Raw genomic sequence first — 9,932 nt, 5'->3', positions numbered from 1 at the left:
ACTGGCTGCCATTACTTTTATAAACTTTAACTTCTTTCTACCATCCTCTGCTATTTAATGCTTATTTAGCTTTTTAATACATAATTGCTGTTGTTTTCTTCTTTTCTTTATTTACCAGATGTACATCATTGACATTATTTATTATTATTATTATTATTATTTATTTTTATAGAAATTTTTAAGAAATATTTTGAATTGGAATAAATAAGTGAGTTTATCACTCTCTAACCTACAGTGGTATCCCTCCTGTGCCAGACATTAGGCATGATGTTAAGGTGTACTAAATTATGCACAGTACATCTCGAATATTGCTGTCAGCTGTAATAGGAGAATTATGGAAAAAAACAATAAGTATTTATAAAGACTGGTCCATTAAGAAATGCGCAAAGCTTTTACAGGATGAGCGTACTGTTACACACGACAATTAAATAAAAACATTTTGTAAGAAGTATAAACCATCAGTACTGTGAAAATCATAGAAACAAAAATAAATAAGTAATTTAAAATTTCCTGTTTCCCTTCATGTAAATACAATGGAATCTTGAGTCAGTGAACCCGGAAGTCATGATATGCGGAAGTAAACAACGCGAAGTAAACGAAGTACCCGAACAACAGCTCGGTGAATGTGTACATGTTGGTAGCCGAGATATTTACACCACAGTGTTTTGTTGATCTTTTGTAAAGCTGAATGGTGGTTTAGAGGTGATTTGTGGATGTTTTTACGGTCGCTCGACCTATGACCACAATAGTGGAGGGATGGGTGTGCCCAGGCTCTCTTGGCAAAACCCGCCGGAAGGGAGGAGGGCCTGTCTGTCGGTGTATCTGTCTGTCTGACGTCGCGCTGCAGGAGACAGGCACCGGCGGTGTTTGTGATGGGAGCTAGCTAACTAGGAAGGGCGACTATAGCTTTAAGTCAAAGAAACGAAACAAGAGTCTGTCAGCGGTATCGCTGGATCGCTTAGCTTTTTTACTGGCACCACAGGGGATTTCGATATGATACTTGTTAAACTAATTCTGATGCTTTGCTTCCTACAAGATATTACAGGTAAGTTTTCCACTTACCTACACGGAAAAGAAAGTGTTCAGTGATCGTCAGCTGAGCTAACGCTAATCGGATCATGTAGTGGCACTCTGGCTATGTAACTTGCTAGCTAGCTTGCTAATGTTAATGGTAACTGTAGTGTTTGTTGCGGCTAACCTGTATTTATTAGCTACCGTGCGTACCTAGGCCAGGTTAGCCAGCCATTATTGACCGGGTATCAGGTTAATTAACTATGCTTGTCTGATACAGGTTAAGTACTCCGGCAGAAATGCGGTTCTTGTTTTTGACAGTTCCCGAGTGGAAAAATAACGTTATAGTTTCAACGTCTACAAACAGAGATTTTAATGGCGATTATGTTGTTGTAGAGTCGGGAGTGCCCGGGGTATTTACTGTCGCTGTAATGAAATTCAAACTAGTTTGACTCGAAGTTTATCTCCGCAAGTGAACGCCTATACAGCAGTTCACTTATGTACTGTAGATATGCTCTGCTGCTGAACGGCAGCCAACTTTTACATTTCCAAGAAGCAAATTTAAAGCTAACTTTTCCGCGGCTGATCTGTAATTACACTTAATCAAAGCTTTCGTGATCAGTGATTGTTTAGAAGAGTAAAAAAATACCCCCCAACAGTTTCGACGGAAATTAGTCACAATCTGCCTGCACTAGAAGTTCTGGCATTCATTTTGTGAAATTACTTGGAGATGGTTGCAACATAGCTACCTTATATAAAAAACAGCGTCCAGTGATTACCTAAGATGTTCTTTAACCACAGTTGACTAATTCTATTGAAGAAGACACAAGCTTGGTCAAATTTCAGTATAGTTCATATTTTCCATGTATCTTAACCTACCTACATATCTTAACATATAAATAAATTCATAGAACTGTCCACAGAGACTATAAAAATAAAATGCTTGCTGAATATATTTTCCCATTATTTCCAGATTAGCGTTTTTCCAACTAAGGTGCCTCAGCAAACCAAAATGCAGACACTTTAAAAAAAAGATTAAACTTCATTTTAAACACCCTTTAAACAGAAATAAATAATGGCAAATACATTTAAACAGTATGAATGTGATCATATTCAGCTGCTGAATGTGTTTTAACATTGTCTTGTAAACTGGTTACAATCATAGACAGATGCTGTTCAGATTCAGAACGCACAAGTCACATGATTTGAAAATGCAGAGCGGCATGATAAGACAGGACAGAAAAATCAACTGGAACTTTATTTCTGCGTTTACTTTGTTGTATGATGGTACAAAGCTACACTGTTTAATAGTCCATGCACTAGCAGGATTGCTATGACATTATTCTCCAAGCTTCACTTCTGTGAGTGCATATTGACTTCATCCTCTTGCAAAGTTCTGTTTTTGTAGTTTTTCCACATGTTCCTGATGGGGTAATTCTTTGAAAGAATGTTTCAACTGTGTTTCATGGTGCTCATTCTTGGGGCTGTTCATAAACTTTGTATTTAAAAGCTTTAGGACAAGTCAAGATTGAGTGCTGCAACATCTCCCTTTCGCCAACTTTACATCCATTGACCAGACAGAATTATATTTTCCATTCTAAGATGGTCCAAGGGGCTGTGTGCACAATAACAAAGAACAAACCGGAAAGGTGGTGCAAACGATATCCTAGCAGTTTGTTTCATCCTGTAAACTAAACACAGCCCGAAAATTCATGTTGAGTGTAAAAGGCACATTTGAAGTCCTGTGTGGTTGTGTTTGGATTGTGAATATCAAGAATGCTGTCTTTCCTCTGTTACCATGCTCAGGCTTTTCTGAGGAAGTCAGTCAGTTTCAGATAAAGTAGGTTATCTCATTTTTGACAAAGCTGACTTTTCTTGGCCTGCTCAGAGTGATGGCTTGCTGGGGAGAATTTTCTTGAGTAATTTGCAGTGCTGTTTTGTTAAAAACTAAATTTGTCAGACCTAAGGCTTGGAGGTTTCATCCAACTTTCTTACTGCTTTTTTCCCCCAGTAATATATGATTTAAGGAGAGACATTTAAGCTGCCCTGAGCTATGGGGTTCCTGAAGCTTTGTTATCCAGGCTACCATCACCCAGCATGCACAGTAAAGTGAGGCACAGATCAGTTGTGATCCATGCTGTTGCCACCTCCTCGGTTCCTGTCAGCGGTTTCCTCTCTCTTGAGAATTGCACTTCACTGGGTGACTTGAGGCTGAAACAGATTGAACTGAAATCATGATGATTTAGCGTTCACAGCAAAACTGTCTGCCAATACTTTCTCGGCTTCTGTTACTGCAGCTACCTCTTATTGAGGTAATCTATTTTCCTCCAAGTAAAGTAGTGTGTTACTGTCAGGTCATAATTCAGTACACTTTAAAATGAAAGCCGTGTTTCAGTCTGGTTGTAATGCTGACACACCAGTGGAGAAATCCTCCTGTAGTATTTTTTGCCTTTTTGAATGTGCAGTAGAGAAATAACATAAAAGGAGAAAGGAGAGATTGGGAATTACATAATACTACTTTCCCTGCCTTTACGCTACTATCTAACAATCCTATGACTGAATTACAGTTTATACATTTAGTACATCCGCTGTATAAAAAGACGGTTCAGTCAACAATGGCAAGTTTAAATTCCTTTAACTGTAAGTAAGGAGTGTTTTTCCTTTTAGACACAACTGTGAGTAGCTCTCCTAATGAGAACGTTTGCATATGCTTGTGTCCTAAATATGATCAGGATATAAGGAGTTATGTTTAGTGACCTGCTTACTCAGATGCCGGTGTAAATGAACAAATAACATTCATCTTGTCATTTGCAAGGACAGTTCAGCCTTTCATTTCACCATGTGAAACAACATTTCGTATGTCTATTTATGATTACATTTTTTTTTTTGTATTTTATTCTCTGACCTGTGTGTATAGATCACTTTGTTCCAGTTTTTAATCAGAGTAGCCCAGCTAGCATACTTTATAAAACTTTATATGATGAGGGCTTATTCTGTGTTCACACTATGAGCGACAAAAGTTACAAAATGGCCACGCGTGCCGGCTGCACTGTCGGTGTAGCCACTGAACTGTTGTTCAGTGCTTTTGTTGACAACATTGGTGACGTTGCCTGTTTAAAAGTTAACTGATGAAGTCAACTCAACTTAAGTAGCACGTCACGGCCTTCATACCGGGAAGTTATTGGGCATCAGTTTAGTGCTTCAAATCGCCAGCTTCCAGTTGTAGCTTGTTGGTTTGCTTCTCAGCACTATTCTAAAACCAGCATAATGTTTGCATGCTCATACAAATGGCCTTGTAAGCTTGATTATAATCAGGGGCATGGTTTTATGCATGTAAAAATACTCCATCTGAGAAGAAGAATTTGTGCTGTAGTTTGCTATTTTATGTAAGCAAAAATAAAACACTAGGTTAGCCTTACATGTCTCTGCTGATGAATCAGCTTTCTCCTGTACAGTGGGGCATATTCACAGGGTTGTTGTCACATCCTTCCGAGAAGGCCTGTCTGCACAATCTGAGCTGGCTGTGTTTGTTCTTGTTAAAGAAAATCAACATATTTCTCAATTATCTCTCAACCCAAAACCAATCTTGTCATTCTTCAGGCTGGTCATAGCTGGCACTGCATGAACTGCAGAAGTGCTAAAGAAGCTGCTTGTTGGAATATTTTCCAAGTGCATTCATGGACAAGTTCCTGCTAGCCTGGTACAGCCTCTTACTATTTAGGGAGTTGCGACTCCCGCCACATGGAAGTCTTACAGTAATGAACAAAAGAGAGAAGTCTCAAAATACAGGAAAGGTGAGACACCTAAGCTGTCCCCCTTTGCCTCTGGGAGTCTTTTACCAACGTGTAAAGGGCCTCCATTATAAAAGCTTCAAGATCAGTGGCAGTCCCAACCCTGTAAATAGAGCCCTTGTTAATGAAATCATTTTCAAATTCCATCAGAGGTTTTTTTTTTTTTTTTTTTTTAGGTGAGGAGGTTCTTCCTCTTACAGTGATTCCTTGGAATGTAGATTAGCATTTCAACAGCCTGCAACCATTTCAGTCACCCAGCTCACACAATGCTATACAGTTCTACTGAAACACAAACTCAGTCACCTGATGTGCATCATGTGCCCCTCACTTGTGCTTTAAACTGAGCGCTTTCTTTGTGTTTGTGAAAAGAACAAAGAAAATGGTTAGGATGAGAGCTGGCAGGATTACCTCTGTGGGGTCACGGCAATAAGCCAAATAAGCCTGTTAAGCATGGTGCTTGTACTAAAGCTGGCCACTATTGTGTAGATTCATCCCTGTTTTCCCAGCATGACTCAATAGGCCTTTTTCATGAAGACATTTTGACATGTCAGAGTAGAAAAAACACAGGTTAAAAACAATTAAATGGATATGGCTTAAATACATTATGTGGTTCAGTTTCTGTCTGTGCTCATTGTTACACTGCAATAAAAAGTAATAGTTAATAAGTAAACAAATTAGTACTAGTTGCTGTGACACCCCAAATGTCTGTTTTGTAAAAGGCTTATTGCGCAGAGATATTTGAATCAAACGACAGGGAATCATTGGAAAATACCAAAGAAAGACGTTGCCCGCACAGCAGACGTTTCTTGACCAGTATTAATGAGCCACTGAACTCTCTTTCAGGTCAGTTTGGGAACCCTTTGAACAAATACATTCGCCATTATGAAGGTTTATCCTACGACACAGAAGCCCTGCACAACAGTCACCAGAGAGCCAAGAGGGCCCTCTCTTCTCAAGACAGGACCGTGCACCTGGACTTTCATGCTCATGGAAGGTCAGTTTAAGTGCAAATACACACACCTTCTCAATTATTCTGTGTCTCTTTTTGTCTTCCAACTGATCCTCTTTATCTGCCGTCTGAATTTGTGTCACACTCCATGCACTCCTGTTGTGTACAGAAATTAATAATGTAGATGTTAATAAACAGAAAATACAGATACAAGATTATATACAGTTTCATATTTCAAGACTCAGTCAGTTTGCTAGTGCCTTTAGACACAGATGTCATTACACTGTGTAACCATACATAGTGTGTATCTAGCAGTATTTGTAAGTCATAATTTTCCTGTGGAGTTAAATTGCCTGATGTTTCCTCTGTATTAGAGAAGAAGTGTTTGAAAGTTTAACTAACGTTTCAAGAGAATTTATTGATTTTGTATTGTGCAGATTTGAAATCGATAGATACCTGCCTAACTCAGTCTTCTCTGGGAGCACCACTTGTCACATTACAGCCATTAAAGACTCTAAAAAGACAAGAATAACCACGTTACCCCAACCTGTAGTTAAATCCTCCAGTTTCCTTTAAGCCCTTGGCCGTTTGAGTCACTTTGTGATCATTCATTCTGATTCCGTACAGATGCCATATTTAATTGAAGTTAAATTTTTTGTCAAGGCCGAGTTGTCCGAGTACAGATGTGTCATGGCTGTTTTGGCAACAGATCATATCGGGCAGTAATGCTGTTTAAACATGCCCAGATTTTCATCAGCTGAGTTTCTGTCATTTTGCGTAAAAGGAGAACAGGCTTCAACAGAGAGAATTTGAATAAAACATTTGCGAGTAAGCTATTTACAGCTATTTACAGTTCATTATCCATGACAACAGATTATTTACATGTTTGCAGTTGTCCAGAAGAACATGCTTGTATATATTGTTTTACCCTATTCATTACCTAGAAAGTAATTTTATACAGCATGCATGTACAGTATATCTAGTATTATCTTTGTGTGGTTGGTGATATATTTTTTAGGGCGACCCCAAACCAAAGATTTCCACAGTCCACCATCATTAGCTGACATAATCGTTACTTTATAATATAAATATATTATCTAAATATATATTATGCGCCACAAAATGCACAATTCCAGGGCTGCGCGAGAATGAAATAAGTAACTTTGTTTTCAGACTGTGCTACATTTCAGAGAAATATAGAGCCATAAAATGACCCTTTTAAAATATACATTTTTACAAGCATGTTTGTAATTTTGGCCCCATAACCGATATTTCTGAGTAAGTGTCAGCATCAGCCACAGCAGTGACGCTAAAGCTGATCTCTCGTCTATGCAGTGTAGTAAATACTGAAAGAAATGCACAATGCCATTCGTGCTGTTTTTTTTAACTTCCCCAGTTCTCGCAAATTTGGATTAGCCTACTGTATTTTAGCACCTATTTATCAAGACTATCTAGTGGCATGACCAGCTGTCATGCTAGCATTAGGCTACTGAGATGTTTCAGATGAGAAGCCAAGATTTACGTCAATAAATGACAGGTGAATGTTTGCTTGTGGCACCAACACCCTGTCATTGCATTTGATTGCCAGCAAAACATGATTGCGGTCTATCAACCACAGCAATCAATCAATCAAAACTTGGTCAACTTAAACCCTCATTTGCAACTTAAGGCTTATTTAAAGTATTGCGGGACCTAGATGCCATAACTTACACACGCAGCATGCACCAGTGCGATCCATTTATACTTTTGCGCTCGTCAGTCTGGCTTGCTCTGTAAAAACACCACCAAAATGCTAGTCGGCGCTATGTCCGTTTTGCCAGTCTGGTTCATTTTTGTTTCTGCTTCCTGCTTCACTTGCCACTTCCTGCTTCGCTTTCAACAATGGTGAATGAAACTTTCACCGAAACTTCACTAGACATACAAATGTTTGTATCTCCCACCCTCCTCAGTTAACCTTTCCTCAATGTGTTCCATCTGTAATGATCCAAAACAGTCAATTAGAAAATTGCGGAGATGGAGAAGCAGACGGAAATACTAAAGCGAAACACGCTACTACCAAGCCGACCAATCACAGCTCTTGCAGTCTGCGTCACCGCGATGCGTAGTTACATTTCTGGGGAGGTGCACGTCAGTTACAGCACTAGAGTCTGCGTATGCTCTGCGCTGACGCCACAGCTTCTGCGTCAACTCAGAAGTCTAAACCGCATATTTTATCACAGACCTCACATCTTTGAGGCAAACACTATAGAAGTTACAAAGGACCAAAGTCGAGATTTGAAAACTTCTTATGGTTTTTAAGGTGTGCAGTGATATGTTACATGGCTATGGTTTGTCTTAGATCACCAATAATAGAAGTTTTCTACTGGTCTTTCTTTTTTATGTTTTTTTTTTTTGCCATATTGAAGTCAACAACAATACTTTACCTCAGCAGCACTGTTTCCTTTGTGCTTCCCCAAGCCTGTCTGTTTTGAATTATCAGGTACTTGTCAAACGGATCCTGTGCGTTTGGGTGCCTTCCTGTAATTGCTGGCCTAGCGTTGCCTTGGGTCCAGTAATGTTGACAAAAAGGCATTCCTGATTCTTTGATTCATTAGGATTTTCCTTTTACGTTTCTTTTACATAAACTCAAAGCAAAACATAATGTAAAAATAGTTGTCTCCATTCCAACTATGGCACAGCATTTCCAAGTAGTCCACTCTTTAGAATCTGCAAGATTATTATACATATTGTAAATAAAATACAGTGGCAGCTGAAGAGACTCCCATTCCTGTGTGAGCTTTTGGTAAGATTTTTTTTTTTTTTTTGCTATTTAGAAAAGGACACTTTATTTAATGTAAATGTTTACTGACTTCCAGGAAGTGGGTTCACTAACCAAGAATGAGACCAGGGACTCGCTGCTCACAGTATTTATTTTTTTTGTGGTATGCGTCCGTACCGATCTACTGTCACAACGCCCCCTCTGTGCACTTTTGTGTCAGGTGCTGAAACAGCTTTGCTGTCACATTCAGTTTGAACAGAATTTTTTTTAAAGCACAGCCTGGACTGACTTGAGAATATTGACAGGCTGGAATAGTTATAATAATGCACTGTTACCTGATGTATTTACACAAATGCAGTCACGTACAAATGAGCAATACAAAAAAGTAATACTAACCCCTTTACATTTCCATGTAAGTGAAGTAATATGACTACCGTTCTTAGTTGTTTTTTTTGTTTTTTTTTTGGGATATCATGGGTTGAAAGAAAGGTTATGATGTGCAGCTATGGGCTCAATGATGTCAGTTAGTTAAGTGTGTTTGATTGGGAAAACTTGCAGTTGCAGGCATCTGCAAAGAAAAAGTGAAAGTTAAAATATTACTGCCGTTGGTGCAGATTTCTCAATTTCCCAGCTTTGTTATTAAAAACCAAAACTGAAATTTGGTATGTCAAATGCTTGCATTGGTGTGGTGATGATTTTCACGGTCTGAGCACACCATACATACAAACAGTATCCGTTGTAAAAAAAACTCTCATGGGTGCATCACTACTGCACAGAATAATAATAATGCTACTCTTTCATCAGTGCTGAAGCATCACAAACGTGCAAAGACCACACAGTGATATACTGATAAATAGTTTAGACAACCTGTATGAAATAAGATATATTGCTAGTTAAATACATACATAATAGTTCCTCTGGCTGCAATTTAACAGCACTTTTACAATTGTGTTGTGAAGACAAACTAATTTGAATTTTCTACGTCATGGCAGATGAAGTTTATCTTCACAGTATTGATAGTCATCACAATATAATTACCATTCTACAAGCTAACACAAGTAAGCGTTGATCTTTGCCATATATCAGCTGTGCTATTCCATTTGTAATGTGTTGTTTCTTTTTAATCAGTGGGGTTGAGGCTGCCATCTTGACATTCATGTTGCACGTTAATGTTCAGTTAATGAAAACACTGACACGGCCAAGCCTCTGGTCATAAAGCCCACATCTTATTCTTTACATTATCACTGAATCCATTGTCAAGTTTAATGTGCCAGTGCAGTGTGTGCAAATAAAGTTCTGTGAAAACCCAAGGCAGGGATGTTTGGCAGCACTGAGGTTTGAAGAAGAAGAGAAAAGCTTTCTTGTGTGTGTGCCCACTCACATGAATATTTGTGGCCAGATCAGGTGACGGAACAATGCAGGG

The 9,932-nt window shown here is 38.7% G+C and overlaps 1 protein-coding gene across 1 annotated transcript in view; it reads left to right on the top strand.

Moving 5' to 3' along the window:
* Positions 1 to 627: 627 nt before the first annotated feature.
* The window catches only part of adam10a (ADAM metallopeptidase domain 10a), a 30,141-nt gene continuing 20,836 nt past the window's right edge, over positions 628 to 9,932 (top strand). Inside the window, exons 1-2 of the mRNA XM_084541763.1 lie at positions 628 to 1,045; positions 5,646 to 5,796. Of these exons, the coding sequence (XP_084397889.1) occupies positions 994 to 1,045; positions 5,646 to 5,796 (203 nt within the window). The 5' untranslated portion in view covers positions 628 to 993. The remainder of the gene's footprint in view (positions 1,046 to 5,645; positions 5,797 to 9,932) is intronic.

This window comes from Chelon labrosus, assembly GCF_963514085.1.
Source record: "Chelon labrosus genome assembly, chromosome: 3".
Lineage (NCBI taxonomy): Eukaryota > Metazoa > Chordata > Actinopteri > Mugiliformes > Mugilidae > Chelon > Chelon labrosus.
This window is presented reverse-complemented; position numbering and strand designations above follow the sequence as displayed.